This window comes from Strix aluco, chromosome Z (assembly GCF_031877795.1).
Source record: "Strix aluco isolate bStrAlu1 chromosome Z, bStrAlu1.hap1, whole genome shotgun sequence".
In the NCBI taxonomy this organism is placed as follows: Eukaryota; Metazoa; Chordata; class Aves; order Strigiformes; family Strigidae; genus Strix; species Strix aluco.
Genome location: NC_133971.1, coordinates 86,389,162 through 86,409,989, shown reverse-complemented (window position 1 = coordinate 86,409,989; position 20,828 = coordinate 86,389,162). Strand labels below are relative to the sequence as shown.

At 45.0% G+C, this 20,828-nt stretch overlaps 1 protein-coding gene across 1 annotated transcript in view; it reads left to right on the top strand.

Moving 5' to 3' along the window:
• DNAI1 (dynein axonemal intermediate chain 1) overlaps positions 1-20,828 on the top strand; it is a 152,661-nt gene that overhangs the window by 85,793 nt on the left and 46,040 nt on the right. The window contains exons 19-23 of the mRNA XM_074813687.1: positions 4,210-4,299; positions 8,869-8,956; positions 10,790-10,869; positions 18,354-18,502; positions 19,380-19,479. Coding sequence (XP_074669788.1) covers positions 4,210-4,299; positions 8,869-8,956; positions 10,790-10,869; positions 18,354-18,502; positions 19,380-19,479 — 507 coding nt within the window. The remainder of the gene's footprint in view (positions 1-4,209; positions 4,300-8,868; positions 8,957-10,789; positions 10,870-18,353; positions 18,503-19,379; positions 19,480-20,828) is intronic.

Sequence of the window (20,828 nt, the reverse complement as noted above, 5' to 3'; positions counted from 1 at the left end):
ATTAATAGAAAGGGAAGGAATTGCTCATCAGTCAATGTGCATGTGTTGCATGTGGCACCCCACAGCTGAGCTTTGGCAAGCCGAGGGACAGCCAGAGGGATTTGTGTTTGCAGTAGGAGTGTCACGTTACAAGAAAGGCAGGCAGATCCTGCCTGTGGCTGCCTGCAAAGCGCTCAAGTCAGCCTCATGATCGGGATGATTTTGACCAATTGTATTTTGTCAGTGCGAGTGACTAACAGTCCCCATGCCATGAAAACTGATCAAGCATTATTTCTTTTGTAAGAATGACATCAGAAACATGGGAATTTTCAAATCAGATTGGATAAATGGTCTAATCTCCTGCTGGACAGGAGCCGTTACCAGCTGCCATAGACAAAGATGATAGTATTCCCTTGCTAGGAATGAATGGATTATTGCCCTGCTAACCTGTTGTACATAGCAGGGAACATGCAGGTTTTAATCTTTATTTTTCTATGAACAAATTGGGGTTTGACTAGTCTCAACTTCTTTATAAATAAACAGCCTTTAAGAAATAACTATCAAAAAGTAGTAGGCTCTTCTAGCAGCCATGAGTTTCACACACCAATTTTGCACTGCAACTATAGTCAGGTTAAAGATCACACAGGAAAAATAGCAGCAGATCCTTGATTTTATTACAGGTCCCATCATGATCAGACACAGCAAATTACTTGCTGCTCTGTGTTTACTTGTCTCCTTTCTGTTGCTTACGCATTCTTTCCTTTCTCATGTGGTTCTTTGTTCTTACTGTATCATAATTGAACTTTTTCTGTGAGTTGTTTCATGCAGCCAAAATCCTGAGTCGATTATCACATGCTTCAGGAAAGAATTAACTTCTTGCCACTATGCACACAATTGCCTGGTTCTCTTGTCAAATGCCCCACCCCACACAGCACTGATACTGCTAATGACAGGAGGTTGTGCCACGCTCATGGGCCTCTGGGAGCTGAGAAAAGGCCAGTTCTGAGCAGATGCCCCATTTGATTGCAGTATCATGAAGGCTAATTACTCTAATAAGCATTTATGGGATTCAGAGATCAGGAGAAAAAAGATCACAAACACTATTAAGGTGTCAGAGGTGTTGAAGGAAAATTGAAAGTACTAAGTGCCGATTTCTGTTTTCTGAAATTCAAGTTAACGTCACTGAGAGCTGCTGACAGTCATCTGAGGGCAGATCCTGATGCCCTTGAGGAACTGTGTTCAAGCTGTCTACAATATGTACCTAACTCAGGTACTGCTGACTGCTTTGAATGTAAGAGCAAGAGTACCCCAAGCAAATCAGCCTACTTGCTTTTTGGGCCTGATGACTCTACCTGTCTGTGTAACAGAGGAAGAGAAGTAGTTGTGACACTTAACTGAGTACCGATAGTAGAAAACTTGAATAGATCTCCATCAGGGAGAGGATATTTGGAGTGGGAAAACCCTGGAGAAAAACTCTTCACTTGGGGAATGCTGAAAGGGATTGGCTTGGGAAAAAAACCCCATGAGTTCATCGTAGCGCTTACGTTGTCGGTCATCTCCAGACGAGCTTCCTGCAACACGTTGTTTTAACGAAGACATGAGCACTAAGGAGTTGTGTCTGCACAGGGTGATTGGGGTGGACTCTGGCTGCTGAGCCTTCATCCATGTATTTTCTTCCACTGGTGTGATGAGCTGTCACTTGGCTCTAGCTTGGGTGCAAAATGTCTACACTGTGCTTGGCAAGAGCAGATGAAGGAATTCAGCTGCAGCTGCCCCTGCACAGTTCGAGCAGAGCTTACTAATGAGTGCCTGGACGTACACTCTGATAAGGGACAAGCTGGGGGTCTCCCTTCAGAGAGGATCTGGACCAGTTCTGATCCTTGTGTGTGCATTGTATATGCAACCTGGATGGTGGGTGTAGACTTCGGGATGGCTCAGACCCACGCTGACTGCAGTACAGGTATGTGTCACTTGCATTTGTCTTCCACGTGCATTGCTGGGTTTAGACTGCAGGTTTCAGGTACTGGAGATCCCCTTTTCTTGCTATGTAGTCCTGTTCCAGTAGAGGATACCTGAGCCCTTTACAAACTGCTCCCAGGTTTAAATGGCAAAATCTTTGCACAGTGTTTTCATAGGAGATAATGTCTTGAGAAATAGCTTCCCCTACCTCCAGCAAAGTCAGTTTGCATTAGAGGTGGGCTGGGAAGTGTAAAGTTTTTCCCAAATATTTAGGAAAGTAGATTGAAAAGAAAGCACATGAGTTAGAGCAGAGATGTGTTGGACATAAAAATAAAAACATCTTATTGTCAGACACTTTTAGAGTGGCATTTTAAAAAGCTCTGATTTGAAACATGACCCTTTTTCTGTGCCCAGTATGAGACAAGTTGAGCATGTGTTGGTAACCAGTTCCCCTGAACTCTGCATTTCTCACTTTAGATTAAAACTCCTCACTGCACCAACCCCTTCATCTGAAGCAGCTGCTGGTGACCATCATTGTCAGCAGTAGCTCATGATCCCAGGGAGATGTTCCTGGAATAGATATACCCAGCACACTTTGTGCATGATGGCCAGCCTTGGAAATCACTGTTCTCCATATGTGCCGTTGAACCTGTCTTTTTATTTACTCTGGGACATATTGAATTACGCCATTCCTTTAATCATCATAGAATCATAGAATCACAGAATCATTCAGGTTGGAAAAGACCCTTGGGATCATCAAGTCCAACCATCAGCCCTACTCTACAAAGTTCTCCCCTAGACCATATCCCCCAGCATCTAATGTAAGCAACCCTTAATGCCATACAGCAGAAGGGGTTCCAGTTGAAGACATACGATTTCTCTGTGCAAGGATGTTCAAAGGTATATGCCACTCAAAACTCTTCATTTGCACCTTATGGACATGAAACTGGCATTCTTATGTATTCTCAGATGGATTCCTTTTATATTTTATTTTTCCTTCCTCAGATTAGTGTGTTCTAGGTAAGAAACATGTTCACTAGAGGTTTAATTACTCTTAGCTGAGTCTCTTGCTGAATTTTCATGGTCCGTAGAACTTCACAGTATAAACAATTTTACAAAAGAGAATTAACAGTGTTTTTCCCAAGGAAGTATCATCAGAATACCCAATCTGTGTAATTAAAGTTTTGAGAACACTGCTTGTTTTCTGGGATAGGTACCAGATAAATAGCTGGTCATAGATAGAGTATTTGGTAAGCTCTAGGATAATCATGTCCACCTATCATATTTATGGGATGATATTTAGGGAAATGCATCTGGTGCACTGCTTGGACAGGAACAGATATACCTCTGAAAACTTCAGCAGAACCTGCTGAAGTGCTTGTCCCCATCCTGAACTGACAGATGCCCACAGGAGTGTGTGCTGACAGGCCCAGTGACAAGTCATCCTTTCCCGTTCAGTCTGATTGAATTCCCAGATCTGAGAATCGAGCATTCTTAATGCTTTTGGTCTAACTGAAATGTCTCTTCTAAACTGTAAGCCATTTATCTGAGTTCTAATCTCTCCTGCTGAGCTGTCACAGTCAAAAGGCAAATCTCCTTACCAGGCAGACAGATGCCTTGAAGGTGTAGGGAGGATTTTAATTTTAATGGAGATGTTTTCATCTCCTTGAAACATAAGTGCCCTAAGGACCCATGTCACACGTTGCCTGCAAGGGCTTGTCTGCACCCCACATAGGGACAGAAAGCTAATTTGAGGTTGTCTGGCTGAAGGGTAGCCCATATGGCACTACACTTGGAGTAATTAGTCAAATGGAAGGTGTTAGTTTGTTCAGGGTCAGTGATGTACTCAGGTGTCTTGGGGACCTTTCTGTGGTACCGTGGGTGTTTGGAGATGTCTTAGGGATCTCTAGGGTGGTGTTGTGCTGTAGTGCAGAGCATTGCATAGCTCAGACACTTCACGAGGCCCATCCTTGATGGCAGTACTCCTGTCGCTGCTGGGAGAGATGGCCATGGGTAGGTGCAGAGTCCCCAGGTGTGGGTTGCCCCCTCTCTGGAGCATCCTTCAGGAAAGTGAGTGACAGGAGTGCTGGGGGCACTTCTGAAACGGCCTGTGGAGGTAAAGGTGTTCATATGTGCTATGCACCAGCAAGCCTCTGGGGTGGAAATCAGCTACTCTTTAGGAAGGATTCCAGAAGACCCTGTGGAGGGCCTGGGACTCTGTCCTGCTAATGCTGAGAACCCTGTGCTGACTGGGACTTCTCTTGTTTTAAGGTCAAGTGGCAGAAGGATGACATGGACAACAATTTGAATTTCTTCTCTGTCTCCTCGGATGGGCGGATTGTTTCATGGACTTTAGTTAAGGTAAACAGTAGGTGGCAATTTCTTTTCACAGCCAAATTATAACCTATTGCCTCCAAAGTTCAATGATGCATTGTTTGGGTTTTTTTTTATTTATAATGAGTCAGGTTTGAAAAGAAGTGGCAGCAAAAGGTTACAAGTGCAGTTACAGCTGGGTCTGGGGCTCCATGTTAAACTCTGAAATAACTAGAACCAGCTTACTCCTTGCTCTGGACCTAACCATCCTACCTGCACCTGTAGCACTCCATGGGCCTGAGTACAAAAGATCATTTTCCTGCTTTGCAGCTGCAGGAATTCAAGACTGGTCCTTGCTCTGAAACCTTCCTTGTCCCATAAGGGTCACTCAGAGACAGAGCAGAATAATCTGCTTTCGGTGGGATGACAACGTGCAATCAGACAGGTAGAGAGCTTCCCCCCGCCATGACATTGCTGGCTCATACCCAAGACAACTTCTGTTAACTCGTTTGCATGCCCTTCCTTTGATCACTTTTTCTTTTGGAGTACATATATTGATAGAAACTTACCATTAAGTAAGTTCCTAATGACCCTTAGATTTATGTCTCTGGATCTCAACATGTGTTTTTTCTGTTGGCTATTTGATTTTACATTTTGAAGATTTCAAAATCTTTTACTTAAAAAATAATTGAATTGCCCTAAATATGAGTTTGAAGCAACTGTTTCATTATTCCCCAGCAAGCAAATAAATTTCTTTACATCTTTGGATGCTCATTTTTTCAACCTGTTATACCAAGCTACTCAAGGCTTGCCCTGAAAATTTTAGGCCTTGCTGCCATGGGCAGGGATTCATGTCTAACATTATATGTAAATCATAGTCCCATGTTCACTTCAGGAGTGGGAGCCTCTTCTAATGAACACAGTAGCTACATGCAGATGGCACTGATTATTAAGTTCTTTTTTATAAACTCCTCCAGGTTCATACATGCAGCTTTAGACACAAAAATCCCTCCTGCAAGTGTGTCCTAAGTCCTTCTCCCAAAAGAGCTCTCAGAGCTCCCTAGACAGGGACAGGCTAACGTCCCAGCACTCAACTCCTGTTTTATCCCCGATATACAAATGCCCGAAAGATTATGTTGAAGTGAGTAATACAGGCCTACAGCTAAACACTTCCAGTTGAGGTGACTTGGCATGTTACACCTATCAGCTGAGCTCAGTAGCTGAGTGTGCTCAGCCTGCTCCACTTAGGAGGCAAGAAACACTGGGTTAAGCCTCTTCAGAGAAATGCCACAACTGGGACAACCTAAGAGTCAGCAGATGGACTCTGATGGCAGCTCACCTGGTAGAGGGCCTTTTGCAACATTTCTGTGTTTCATCTGTGCTTAACTGTGCTCCCACATTGTAAACTGGTTTTTCTTCTGTCCCTTGAGCATGTAGATATGCCTACTTAAGCATCCTCAGTGTGACCCCTAAGACCTGCATCCACTTGACACAGTGTCATTTCTACTTATTTCTTGCACTTCTGTTACAAACTTGGCCATACGTATGTGAAAAGCATTGTTTTAAGATTTTTTTGAGGTGAAGTTACCTCTGAAATTGCCAGAGCTGGTATGTACTTAGCAGGCAGGGGTGGAAAACAGCAAAGTTTTAGGTGCTGTCTGGTTTCTTTTTTTGGACAGAGATTCAACAAGGAAAGCAAGAAACAGAATGAAAAGGGAATTTGGTTACAATCTGTGGTTTTGTACCCAGCAAGGAGAAATGGACAATCTGCTTGAATTCCAGTTTTATGAAAGAGCTATCTCTGGGTTCTATTTAGAATAAAATTGAAGAGACTCCAGAGGTCTTCTATTTTGCAAATCAGTAGTGCAAATAGGGAATAAATGAAAGAGAGCTTTGTTAATCTTTTTGACAGGACTATCCAAAAGTAAAGCTTCTTCAAACACTGATAGCTGTTTGACACTTCCAAAGCTGAGAGCAGAAAGTGCATAAATTCATTCTTACTCCCAGCTGGATATTTGGCAAGCCACACTCAAAATTTGTATAGAAGAGTTGTCAAATGTTAGATAGGGACAGTTGATCTGCCTTGACCATAGTGGTTGTCTCTCTCAGAAATGGGCACAATCACTTTGGACAAACTTCATGAGACAGCACGTGAGGTGTGTGTGCTTAGGCTATAGTTTTGGCTTGGTTCTGGGTCATCATGAAGGTGGAAAACAGCGAGGAATGATGCAGGACTTCTGCAGCCAGATGACTCTACTCTCCCACCTTGGGTGCACATGTTGCCTATCAAAAAGGAGAGCTGTCAGAGCCATGTCAAAGAACCGGTTGGGATGCAGCCTGGCACTGCCTCTCAGGCTGATCCTCAGCAATCCTAGATTTGATCAGTAGCCATAGTTCACCCTTTGTACATGACCTAGAGCTAAATTACTTAACACCTCTGGGCCTCCTTCATCACTTGAGGCTAATAACAACTAAAGGGAAACAGGCAGCTGCAAGGCCTAATTCACTAATCCTTACATGTGCTTTAAAATTAGGCAGAAGCAACATATTATTGTTCAGTATTCCTGGAAGGCCACACTGTCAACAGTCTGTTTACCCAGAGGAATATACGAATAGCTCTGGCAACAAACAGCCCTAGGAACAGATGCATTTTCCAGACTGTGAAGCTGGGTACAAAATAAAAGCAACACAACAGGGAAGTCTGCCCAAATAAGATCCTTTGTGAAGGCAGAGTCTACAGAATCTGTCCACAGAGGCCTTGGCCAGGTGGAGGTGCTGGGAGGAGTCTTCAGAAAAAGGTTGCAGAAAGGTATGCATGTAGAAGGAAGGTGTCATGTGGTTTGCCTTTCTACCAGAACAGAGAGTAAGTGTGCTAGCACATCTCTGGTCCTGTCCAGATCACGTGTCTGACCTCTGTTAGACACACTGGGTATATCAACGTGATCAGGTGTAGGCACCTCCAAAGCTGCTCTTCAGACCAGGCTCAGGTGGCCACCAGCCATGGCTTGGACAGGGCAGATGCTCTCTGGAGAGTGGGCAGATGCTCTCTGGAGAGTAGACAGATCTGGGAGCCTGAGCAGAGGCAAGTGCCTGCTCAGCATGTCCTGACTGTGCTCCCAGCAGCCCACCAGCACCCGTATTTGGATGGGCAGTGAGTGACACGTGGAATATGCTCTGCTCCTGGATGCTCTGGGCACTGCTCTTTCCAATTCTTGCACACATACAGCAGCATATATGGCCTCTTTTTTATCACCACTCCTGCCTTTACCCATTGAATCAGGATTGATATAACCCACATACCGCAACAAGAGTCACTAACAGAAGGTGAGACTCTGTAGGCTGCAGGAGTCTGTCCTGCTTCTTGCTGTTCTCTCAGAGAACAGTTACTGCCATCAATAGGCCAGGGCATGTGGGTGTGCAGCAGTGCAAATTAGTGAGAAGGAAGTACATTATTTTACAGGTTTTGACCTTTCTTGAACCTTCTGTAAATTTGTACCCCCAAAATATGATAACAGTGTTTTACAGAACTCTGTCCCCTCTGAATTGGAGTACTGAACAGATGCTCACAAGGTCTTCTCCCACTTTCCCTAGCATGCAATTCCCTGAGATTGACTTTGCCAGGTAGAATCTCTTTTTCCACCTGAGTCCTGCTCTGGGTTTAGAGAAGCTCCAACTAAAGCTTGATTCACTGAGCTAAGAAGTTATGTTTTGTTCTCATAGTGCTCCAGTGGGAAATCTGCAGATTCATGAAAACATCCAGTCCTCAGCCCACACTGCTCACTAATTTAATCTTTAGTTCTTTGTTCTTTTTATCAGCCCCAGGGTATTCTTATATTCACAACCAACTCCATTCTGCAGTGGTATTTTAATTCCCAAAGCTAGTCTAAGAATGGATCTTTGCCCTCTCTTCATTTCCACGTGCTCACCCACATCGTGTCTATTTTCACCTGCCTTCTGTCTCCCGCCTCGACTGTAAACTCTGTGGGGCACAGCCTTTTTCCCCTGTGTTCACACACCACCCAGCACAGCAGTGCCGTGGCCTGCAATGAGAGCTCTTTAGAGCACTGCTGATAACAGCAACATTGGGTACTTTTCCCCTGGGCGATCTGCTGCTTGTTATTTGAATCTCAGAGCCTGTGAGGTTGTGAGTATTGAGAACTGAGGCGGCTCTGGTGGTAATGGGAAGATGGTAAGAAGCAAAGACTAGCAAGCTGGTAAGTTACTATCCTTTTGTGTGGATTTTAGTTAGCTCCATGACAATATGGAATACCCATCTTAAACCATGCAGGGTGATTTCACTTAACACAATGATTTAAGCTGACAGTGTCAACCTCCACTCAAAAATGTTGACCCCAAAACCTAAAGCTTTCTGGATCAGTTGCTGTGTCTGAGTGATGTGTCGTGGCTCTCACTTCCAGTGCACTAAAGCGTAAGTTTCCTGGAGGTTTTATGCAAAATAGCATGTTAGCAAGTTGCCAATTGTGAGCATGAAACATTAAGCAACTTTTGGATAGCTTTTTAAAAATCCTCCATAAAATTTGCCATTTCAAAGTACTGAATGTCTCTGTATTGCTGCTGTAAAGCATGTTATTCATGTGGAATCTCCTCTGCCTGCAGAATGAGCTGGTTCATACAGATGTCATCAAGCTGTCAGTAGAGGGAACAACGATGCAGGGGCCAGAGGGGCTGCAGCTGCAAACGCTTGGTAGGAGCCCAAGTCCTTGCCATGCTGATTAATTACTGACACAAAGCCTCTAATCAGTCATTCTGGGGAATTAAACTGGGAGTGGGGTGTTGAGATGGAAAGGAGCTAAAGAAGGGTTACGCCTCCTTGCTTTCATCACGCAGTAGGGCGAAATCTGTCTGAAGCAATGGCCATTAATTGAATCAAGTTTTGCTGGTTACATCTTGCCTTTACTTTCAGGAAAATATGAACATTAATTTAAAAAATGTCCATTTCACTGGGATACCCCAATGCAGACGAGGCACAGGCATTACCTGTATTTGTCAAAACTAAGTCAGTTTTGTTCTCCCTACCAGACATTGATCTGGACAGACCAAATCAATATGAAAAGCAACCTTTGCCCTTTCCTCAGTGCACAGCTCATCCAGCCAGTGGTGGGATGTGCCTCATCAGGTTTTGGCTTTCTAAAAGCACAGCATCTATTCTGAGCTACTATGTTAGGCTCCCTCCATACAAAGTGGAGAGAGTGCAGTTCTTCTAGGCTGAATCCCCTCATCCTGACCACCCTGTGTTTGAGATAGGATGGGATGAGTCAGCTCTGGAGGTCCTGGACTACACAGAAAGCCTTGAGGAATCCCCTAATCATCCTACTGCACCTGCTTTTGGCTGTGAAGCTGTGTCCTGGCTTTGGAGAAGGCACTCGCTCTGCATTTAAGGATTACTGTCTTTCTAGGCTAGTAACCACTGAACAATTTGTTTGTGACAAGGTTTGCATTGCCACATAAGTTGCAAGAGACCAGCTAAAGCAGTACACTGCAGAACTCCCAAGGGCTTTGGTATTAGTTGTTAGTGGTACTGGGAAATGAATTTTCAAAGACTTGTCTTGAATATTTAACAATCTATTTAAATGTTAAAAATGCAGACAGTATTACAGGGTTGAAACGACCTTAACAATTCCTTTGAGGACTACATTTTGTTAATGTTTAAGACAGCTGCCTTTGCAAAAACGTTCTCTGAAACTATGTGCTTCTGAGCCTTGTCTGCTTGTTCCTGTTTTTCATCTGATGATTGCTGTGGGTGTCCCTGCAGGTCAACAGCCCCAGGTTACTCTGGCACTCAGCAGACATCCCATCTTCTGCTCAAGGACCCTGCTGAAATTTTCTTTCACCATCATGTGAATTAGCTTTCTTGGATGATGTTACCTCTGCCTCAGGAGCAGAAGCCACAAAACCTCGAGCCACATCCTATTGTGGTTGACACCTGTTTTAAACACAGTTCACAATGTTGCTCAATTCAGGGCTTTTGAAGTTCAAAGGATCCTTCTGTGCCTGGAAGAAGATTTCTTCCCAACTCACATCCTTTGCTATTGGCTTTACTGAAGTGACCTGCTAAATGGCTTCTGAGCTAAGGATGAAAAGGGCACAGACAGCTATGATATGGTATTTCCTCTCTGGGCTTTTTTATGCATGGGAAACCATTTATATTTTTGTGAATACTAAACAAACAGAAAAGATCTGTTCTTGCCCAATAGGAGGCAGGCCTGGTCCTCACAACTCTTATATTTGCACCAGGCATTTTAAATTCTTACTAAAGTGAACCCCAGGCCAATCTGTTCTTCCAGTTCTTCCAATTCCCTTTTCCCTTTCTCTGTGTTGGCTTTTCAAATTACAGGTCTTGAGGACAGGCACAGCTTGGAAAGTGTTTGCAGAAGGGGTGGCTCTAATTTCTTCTGGGAGCTTCTGGCTAATAAATCACTTCTGAAAATGATGGCAGTGTGTGTGTACCATAGGCAGGGAGTGTGTGCTGGCCAGATGAACCAATTCTCTGTCTGACAGACCTTTCTTCTGTTAACAGGCTGCGGGACATCGTTTGATTTTCACAAAAAGATAGACAATTTGTTTCTCGTTGGTACTGAAGAGGGAAAGATCTATAAGGTAAGAATGGTTTCTTTGTCCCTTGTTTTACATCCCCTGACCTGTGCTTGTCTTTTGGGTTCATCATCTTAACTGTTTGCTCAGGCAGTAACAAAGTGCAACTTCAGAGCCTGGTCCTGCCCTCAGATCCCTGTGGTGAGCCTGAGACCAGCACAGAACCACAGAGGGTCACAGGGAGCTGTGTGCACAGACCCAATTAAGACCTTATTTTGTAGAAACGTTTTTCTTGCAAACTGCATCCCAGAATACTTTGCAGATTGCAGCTGTGCAAGTGAGGCACTACCTATGATCAGAGCAGAAGTTAAAAGCCATTGATCCTCTGTCCTCATGGCTATGGGGAAATGGCAGGAAAAATCTCATCTCTTTTCCTTTTTAGCCCTATTATCCCATGAGCAATGAGGCTAATGAAGCCTTGTTTCCTTTGGATTGGTGTCCTGCAGCACTTCCCTTCCACAATTACATCCCAGATCCTTTCCCCAGTCCCACTTTCTCCTTGCCCTCCTATCTCCAGTTCCACACTATCTACTCTAACCCTTCCTCCTTCTGATCATCCCCATGCTGTCCCTAGTTCAGTGATCCCACTCCGTGCTATAACCCTTGATTTCCTGCAGACAGTGTTGGCTACTTCCACTCCAGTGCCCTCCTGCGCCTTGGTGCCCTGTGCCACTGGGGAGTCGTCAACCAGCCAGCTCCAGCCATGTGCTGAGGGCAGCAGCCAAGCTTTGCTTGCCCTTCCCAGAGTGGGGGCACTGCCCAGATGTTTGCACTCTACAGCCATCCTTTTTTGTAGAATGTGTAAGACCTTAATATTGCCAAGTCCAGCGTGCAGCCAGCTTTGGCCAAAATTGCCAGTGAGGTCAAAAGTTGTTTGTGAGGAGATATAAACAGACAGCAGGACACATACATTGTGTTTTCTTAAGAAATCAGGCTAAAAATAGGAAGATTTGAGCTCTGCTGTATTTAGCCTTCAAAATAAGGCCAGTAGCAGATTACTCATATAACTTTTGTTTGCACAGCATTCCTCTGAGCTGGCTTTGAGGCTTTGTTAATATTGTAGCCACAGCCCTCCAGTGTGGGGGATGGACCATCAGCAAGGAGGTTGACGTGCAGAGCAGATCCATCCAGCCATCCCTAGATGATGCTGTAAGCTTCTTCCCCATGTCCTGCCTGCAAAAGGGAAACAAAACAGAGAAAAAGAACCCAAAGGAAATTGTATTCTGAAATCAATATCAATCACTTAGGCAAGACAGACTTAACAAATATGTATCCTTTCCAAAGGGATGATGCTGATTGAAATCTCTCCCTCTGTCAGGCAGTATCTAGGGAGGATTTCTGAGTAGTGCTCACTTGCATTGGACAAGACAGGTGCAGAAGGAAGGTGGGAGAAGTGTGGGGGCTGGGCTGATGGGTGATGGGCAGTGAGGTAGTGCAATGGCTTTTTGTTGATGGTTTCAGGTTACAAAGCATCTGTTCAGTCATGGGCAGATGTTCTGAGTTGGCTGGTCACCCACAGGAGTTGGTACCCTGGGTATTGTACTCCAAGTTGTTTGGGTACTGTTGTGTCTAGTCATGATCAAAAGGCAGTATGGAACCACATGTTTTAACTTCCTCTATGCTTAGGTGAGTGATGGATGTCCGTGAGTTACTGGCCACGGTTACTGGTAAGCAACAAACATTCCTGCATTGGTGAGCCTTAGCAAAAAGTGGTACCACTCTCATATTGTGCAACACTGCCCTATAAAACTCAGATGTTCCCATGGGTAGGAAGAGGCAATCTTCCATCTGATTGTATGAGCTAACACAGGGAAAAGAAATCTTCTGTCTAGCACAAGCAGGCCTCCACAGTATCCACAAAAACAGGGGGAAGAGTGCTTGCATCCTTAGCGTTCCCCAAGAGTTTGCTACAAGCATTTTCAGAAGTTTTGTGATCAACTGCTGCTCCAGACATCTCTCAAGGTCTACCATAAAGCTTCATCACACCCTTTATTGAAATGCTGCATGTCTGAACCCATTACTGGAGCTACCTGTGGACCGCCTCCCAGAGCCTTGCTCTGCTCAGGTGCTGAGCACAGTGACAGTCCCGCAGCCATTCAGGCAGCTCTTGGGTCCTGTGGCTGCACTGAGCAGAAGTGAGCTGCTCGGGTCTCTGTGCTGCACTTGCCCTTGCCACTGCACAATGAGTGAAAGGGACAGACTCCTTACATGCTGTATGAGTCAGGGATCAAACATGGGCTGCTCTCCACATGGACCGAATTTTAGATTATTTATTAAATAAATTGGAAAGTGAATTTCAGGCAGGCGTTTTTTCAGAGACCAAACATGCCCACAAATAGCATGATAATATGTTAATCCTTTAGCTGCAGAACAATTAGGGTGAATTTTTAAAAGTGGCTTAGTTAATAGTGTCTCTGAAGCCAAGAAATCATTATTTCAATTACACGCAGACCTATCTATTGCCCTTTTACATAGAGTACAAACTGTTTCTCCAGTAATATGATTCTGTAATGCAAAACTGCCTCTTTGCATATCTTATTTGCTGTTTAGGAATTGTGTGGCTTTGGTATCAAAAAGTATGGTCTCTGAGATTCATATTGAAACATTACTGCTGCTTCAACTCTTTGGTCAGAATTACTTCTTAATAAACAGGCTTCCACAGAAAAATTATGGTGAGATTTGAACATATTAATGTAAGAGAGAGGTTTTTTCTGTCTTAGGCAGTTTGCTTGAGAGTATAACAAATTAATATAATAAAACTCAGTACAAGACTATATAGAAGGAAAAGATGATTCTAATTTTAAACAAAACTAATTTCACTCACTCTCTCATACTAAGCACCAGGACATTTGTATCTGTGTGGTCAGGACAGGTTTTCTTGTGGTTATACAGATGACAAATGGTGCTGGCTGTTGAGTCCTTATCACATCTCTTGGGTTTTCCTTAAATGATGATGACAAACTGGTTTCTGGACAGGCTCTGACTTCCAGTGACCCTTTAGTAATGGAGAGATCATTTGCTTCAGTGTCTAGTCTTCCTTTGTCTTAGGCAAAGTTGTTTTCCTTGTCTAGATATTTTATGGCTTGAGTTCTGTTCCTCACCTTCTTGCCACCTTATCTTTGGGGCTTGTATTTGTTCTGTCCAGTTATCTGCATTTGCCATCAATTAAAACAGGTTCTTTCTTTTACCATTTCCTGTTGTTTCTCCCAATACATTCACATGCCTCTGTTTTCATTCATAAGCCTTTCTATATATATCTTAGCATTTCTGTTACAGATCTCTACAAAAAAGCACTGAGCAAAAACCAAGGAGTCCCTCTGGTGTTGCTGGTAACAGCTGTCCGCAACAACACGGGACACGTTTGTGTCAGTGGTTTCTGAAGACCAACTGGGTGTCCTGATCTGCCTGGGAGTGACATTGCTGGGCAGTACTCTTTCTGTTGCGAGATACAAACCTCCTTTGGAAAAGAATATTTTTTGGAATTCAATATTGCCTAAAGTCTCAGTGTTTCTGTTAGTGAACTAAAGAAACCCTCTACATTATAAGGACAGTAATAACCATCCATTCACCAAGGGCAAATCGCACTCCACAAACCTGATCGCCTTGTACAACACAGTAACCTGCTCAGTTGGTGTGGGGTGAGCAGTGGACATTGTCTACCTGGATTTCTCCAAGGCTTTTGATATGGTTCCCCACAGCCTCCTCCTAGAGATGCTGCTGTGTTACCGTCTAGACAAGGGGTGTGTGGTGGGTGGGGAACTGGCTGACAGGCCCCACCCAGAGGGTGGTGGTGAACAGCTCCTTTTCAAACTGGCACCCTGTCACAAGTGGGGTCCCCCAGGGATCGATATTGGGCCCAGCGCTGTTTAATGTCTTCATAAGTGATCTGGACGATGGGATCAAGTGCACCCTGATGAATTTTTCTGGTGAATTTTGCTGATGATACCAAACTGAGTGGGGAAGTGGACACTTCGGAAGGCAGAGCCACCCTGCAGGAAGACCTGGATAGGCTGGAAGAGTGGGCTGACAAGAACCCTAGGAAGTTCAGCAAGGACAAGTGTAAGGGCTTGCACCTGGGAAAACATAATCCAGGAGTGCACAAGCTGGGATCTATCTGGCTGGGGAGCAGCTCTGTGGAAAGGGACCTGGTGGACAACAAGCTCAACATCAGTGAACAGTGTGCTGCAGCGACAAAGAAAGTCACAGGATGCTGGGCTGCATCAGCAAGGACATCACCAGCAGAGAGAAAGTCATTATCCCACTCTACTCAGTGCTTGCCAGGCCACACCTGGAATACTGTGTTCGGTTTTGGTCCCCGCTATACAAAAAAGATGTGGAGAGGCTGGAGAGGGTCCAGAGAAGGGCCACAAGATGATCAAGGGACTGGGAAGCCTGCTGCATGAGGAAAGGCTGAGAGAGTTGGATTTGTTCAGCCTTGAGAAGGCTTAGGGGAGACCTTATTGCCATGTTCCAGTATTTGAAGGGTGGCTACAAAGAAGGTGGAGACGTCCTTTTTACCAGGAGTCACATGGAAAAGGTGAGGGGTAAGGGGTACAAGTTACTCCTGGGGAGATTACGAGAGGAAAATATTTCACAATGAGAATGGTCAGCGACTGGAATAATCTCCCCAGGGAAATGGTGGATTCCCCAACATTGGACACTTTTAAGATTCAGCTGGACTGAGTGCTAGGCCACTGTGCTTTTGCCAGAAAGGTTGGACCAGATGATCCTTGAGGTCCCTCCCAACCTGGTATTCTATGATTCTATGATTCATGGATGCGTAGGAGTTTTGTGTCAGGCTAACATCTAGTGTAAACTGCACTGCTGTTAATGAAGATTATTCATAAGTTTTGTGTCCTTGGAGTCCTCTGTTCCTCCCAGTATTCCTCCTCTATGTTTTGCAGCCCTGCCACCAGTCATCTTTGAATTAGTTTCCTGTATTGCCATAGACACATTCTTGCTTTCCTGTCTCATCATAAAAATACCATTTAATAGTCACACACATCTACCACCATTAAAATAGGAGAAAAACATTCTCAGCAAATTGGAACAGTGCTCCAGAAGATCAGACAGGCTGCATAAATGCCTGGTCCCTGAATCTACTCATCCTCTTCAAAGCTGTCTTGTCAGGAGTTAGGCATCACATTTTCCAGTGGTTTTGTTTTCATCCTGATACGTGTCTGATAACTGTAGGGTTTTTAAAGTGAATAGTAGGGGAAGACTTTGCCAGCAGTTCTAGTTAGCTCAGAAACTCTTTTATTCATTAAAGTCATACTTCTTTCTGAGCTTTTTCTCAAGTTTGTATTGTTTCTTCAAAATGCATCTTGAAAGAACATGGCCCTGTCTCACACATCAGAGGTGATACCAAAGGTAGGGGTGAACACGGTGTGGGACCAGCAGGCACTTCCAGAGCACAGTGTATGGCATTAGGCTAAAGCTGACACACAGGGTTCATTTTTCACAAGGGACACAGCCAGGTATCTGCCCTACAGAACCCTTTTTCCTGCTGGTTTCATAGGAAAACTGGAGATCCCTTTCCTGTCAGGACCTGGGCCTCAGCTCTGGGCCAGACTTGCAGACTGTAAAGCCAGTGCTGTGGATCAGCACATCCCAGAGCATGATGGGCCTCCCATACCAGTGCCTGGAGAGCTGCACTGATAGGGGCTCAGCCCCAACAAGACTTTAAAAACAGAGTGCTGAGCATTACAGTTCTGTTGGATGCAGACAAACCTGGTTAGGATCTCACTCTTCAAAGTCCTCGGTTATTAGAGACCTTCAATCCCCATACTTGTAAGAACAGATGGATAAAGCAGCTTCTCTCTTGTGTTAATTACTCATGACCCATTCTGTCTGTTTCCAGCAAAGTGACTTTCAAAACAAGCCAAGTACCAATTTTCCTGGTGGCTGAACATTAAGAATTATGAAGTAAAGTATGAAACATGCCATGAAAGGTGATTTCAGTCCCATAATTACACACAGGGACAGCAACTCAGAGAAGAGTATGCACCAAACTATTAACAAGCTATAGACACTGTCAGTAAATCTCAGTGGGACATGAACCACTTTCTTGTTTCTGTTTCCTACCACAGCAAGCCTCCCAGGAAAGCAGGAGCTGTTGCTGTGTGAATAGTTTAGAACCTTCAGTCCAGTACCTGCACCAGTGCAGAAGGGTATCGGAAGAAAACATGTCTCAATACCCAGACAGTGACTGTCATATGTAATAAACAGTTAAGCCTTATGATTAGTTAGAGCTTCGGTTTGCAAGAATTAAAGTCATGTAACACTTCAGCAATCCAGCTGCTTGGACAGATGATGTGTTGCTGCATTCATTAGGGAGTAATGAAAGGTGCTGAAAATTCCTTGTAGTGACAGTACCAAGGCAGATCAACAGAAAATCCTAAAACCAACCCCAGTCTGCTGTGTGGATACAGCTGTGTGTGAGAACACAATCAAGAGGACTTTACTTGTGAGATGAGGTCCTTGTTGCTAATGAAGGAAGCCTCCAGTCCTCCCAGAAGGGAGGAGGTTTGGGGAGGGTAACCTCATTTTTCTGTGCTGTGTACACAGAACTGACAGGATCTGGATTGAGTTCTGTATTCTGCTCGTGCAGACAATCAGATTGTAATTTCTTCCCCCTTCAATGACCTCACAGACAAAGTGACTTTTCCAAGGCTCCCAAATGTTTTCCAGCTCTTGCACACGTCCTACATTTTGCCATTCAGTAGCACCCACAGCTGTTATGCTGCTGGCCTGACCTTCATGTGCATGTGCAGATTTTGCCCAGTTTACAGGCTGCTGTTGACTGGGGTACAGGGTGGCCCACCTGCCCATCAGGGACACGTCTGATTGCTGGCCAACCTCGTGTGATTCTCACTCCCCTCTGGGAAGTCACAAATGCCACAAGAGAAAGATCTGCAGAGTCATGTGGTGGGGCAGGCTCTTAGAGCAGGCTGCTGCAGGGTGATGGCAGGGAAAGGACTTTTGGCATGTTCCCAAAATCCTTAGAGCCAAAGGGTCTGATAGGTTATTCTTGTGCTGAGAGCACCATTACCACTGGTTTTATTTGCAACACTTCAAATGCACACGGTGCTGTGTGCTCCTGAGCAACACAAGAGCTGTCTTTCCCCTGCCTTTCCTGAGAGCCTTTTACAGAGGCACGGCAGGAGCCGGGGGTTGGCAGGAAGGCGATGGATCTCCTGCAGTGGAGAATGGGCTCTGGGGCCTGCCTCTGGCTGTAAATCCAATCAGACAACTTCAATTCCTGCCTCTGTGTATTGCAGAGGAGAGCTCAGTGTTGCCTGCAAGTGGGGTGAAACAGCATGTGCTAAATTATTTCATTTCTGTAGTACCTCTGGGTACCAGCCACCTCTTCCCAGCCAGCCCAGAAGAGCCTAGGAGGCCATACAAGTATTCAGAGGCATCTTTCAGCAGGAATGTGAGCTCCAGAAGAAGGTCTAGCTCTGATTACTGACTAGCTCTTTCCATTGCAGTGTTCAAAATCCTATTCAAGCCAGTTTCTGGATGTGTTTGAAGCCCATCACATGGCCGTGGACTCAGTCAGCTGGAATCCCTACCACTTGAAAGTCTTCATTTCCTGCAGCTCTGACTGGACAGTCAAGATTTGGGATCATACCATCAAGTAGGTCTTGCTGGGTCATGGCGTGGGTGGGGAGGTCCAGCATGACATGTCAGCTGCACGTGTCGACTCTGCTCATACCTCAGTCTCAGTTTTGCTCTTAGGTGTTGATATTGCTAATTGCTCTCTTATCTCTGTTTTGGGGGCTGATGGCTCAGATTTGTACTCCCCAGGTATGACATATAAGATTTAGCATCAGCTGCCCCTGGAACTTGCCAAGCAGTGCAGCTCAGCATAGAGACTGACTGCTTCGCTTTGGACTTGGCTCACTTCAGGCAGGACCTACTGTGGCAGCGTTATTCTTCTGGAGCAAAGCTATAGAGAATTGTCAGGGCCTGGCTTATGGCCTCAGGGGTCAGACACCTCCTAAGAGACAGAGAGGCAAAAAAAAATTTGGAACACTTAAAAATACATAATGAAGTTCAGGGTTAGTGGTTGAGGAATGTCTGGTTTCAATAAGAAAATTGATTTTGTTGTAAATCAGAGTCCAATATTTCCTGTTGCCAATACTGCTCTAATATTCAATGTTGTCAGAAGTCCAGAGAGGGAAAATCACTTTTTCCCATATGATTATTAACCAGAGAGACTCTGGTGTGTTGGGGGGAAGCTTTCAAAATGCTTTCAGAAAGAAAGAAGCATGCTACCTTTATTCTCATCGTAGCAGAACCAATCCCAACCCATTTGGGTTGATGCTCAGCTTTGCTTTGCCTTTGGCTCAGACCCTGGTTGGTATCTGACATAGAGAAATACCTTATCTCCCACTTCTGCAGCTGGCCTTGAACAACACAGGCTGCAGCATCAAAGTGTTTATAGCTCAACGTTTCACTTCCAAATCTGCATGTGTTTAAATGAGTTCTTTTCCCTGGTTCTTTTTTTACAGGACTCCGATGTTTATTTATGACCTGAATTCTGCTGTAGGGGATGTTGCATGGTCCCCTTACTCCTCCACGGTCTTTGCTGCAGTCACCACCGATGGCAAGGTGAGAGGCTGGGAGCAACACTGCTCTGATTTGAGCTGAGAGAAAATCAAGGAAGGTTAGGGTTGAGCATGGGGATGGGTCAGCCCAATCCTGGCCAAGCATGTCAGGGAACTGCAGATCTCCCACCAGCAGGAATCCACCACAGTGACAGGCTAAGTTGGCTGCAGCTTGCCTGAGCTGCTTGCCTCAGGATGGCAGGGTCATTGCGTAGCTCGAGGCCCTAAAATTAATTCCTTTTTGCTCAGTCTGACTGCAGAGGACTCAGAAGTCATAAAGCATCAGAGATGAGGAAACCTGGGCAGCAGCATTTCTTACTCCTTCTCCCCCTAAGGTATACCACACCCCTTCAAGCAACAGTGCCAGAAATCTCTCAGCTGCAGCCCAATCAGGCAAACAGCTGATGTTAAATCACAAATCAGAGGGCTTTTAGCAGATGCTAAGGGTCAGCTGCACCTCTCACTGCAGCCTTGACAAACCGATCAGATATGCATGTGGACCCTCTCCTCTAAGGACAGATCCTTTTTAGGGGCCAAGCCACCCCAAGCTCTAGCACAAGTAAGACAAACCTCCCTGCAGCTCTAGTTTGCTCCTCCTACTTCAAGGATGGAGGCACTCAGAGGACAGAGAGGAAAGCAGGGTTCAGGGAATAGTTTGCTTTTTCCTATGCTTTCCTGCCCTTGGCATGCATATCCCTAGGCATGAATTGCTCACTCCTTCTCAGTGCTGCTCCTGCTGCATTAAGGTAGGTGTTGCAAATCCATGCAGCTTCCTGCTTGCTCTCTTGTTGACTGCATCAGTGCAGGTGTGCACCTTGCACATGCCAGGAGAAAAACACGTAACTCCCTCTAAGGACTTAAGTCCCTCTGGTGAGGTACTCTTTATAAGGGGGTGTAGTGACAGGATGAAGGGTAATGGCTTTAAACTGAAAGAGGGTAGATTTAGATTAGATCTAAGGAAGAAATTCTTCCCTGTGAGGGTGGTGAGACACTGGCACAGGTTGCCCAGAGAAGCTGTGGCTGCCCCCTCCCTCGAAGGGTTCAAGGCCAGGTTGGACAGGGCTTTGAGCAACCTGGTCTAGTGGAAGGTGTCCCTGCCCATGGCAGGGAGTTGGAACTCGATGATCTTTGAGGTCCCTTCCAACTCAAAACATTCTGTGATTCTCTATGTGATATCAGCTTATCGACCGGTGCATCCTGGTGGATGGAGACATGACACTCCAGATCAGAGCACCCCTAGTATGAGCTGACATAACTGCATTGGTTCTGAACCTCTAAGGTATACAGAAGCAATAGAATAAAGTGGTTATATACTTATATTGATATTAAAAAATAAATTATAATAATATGCCC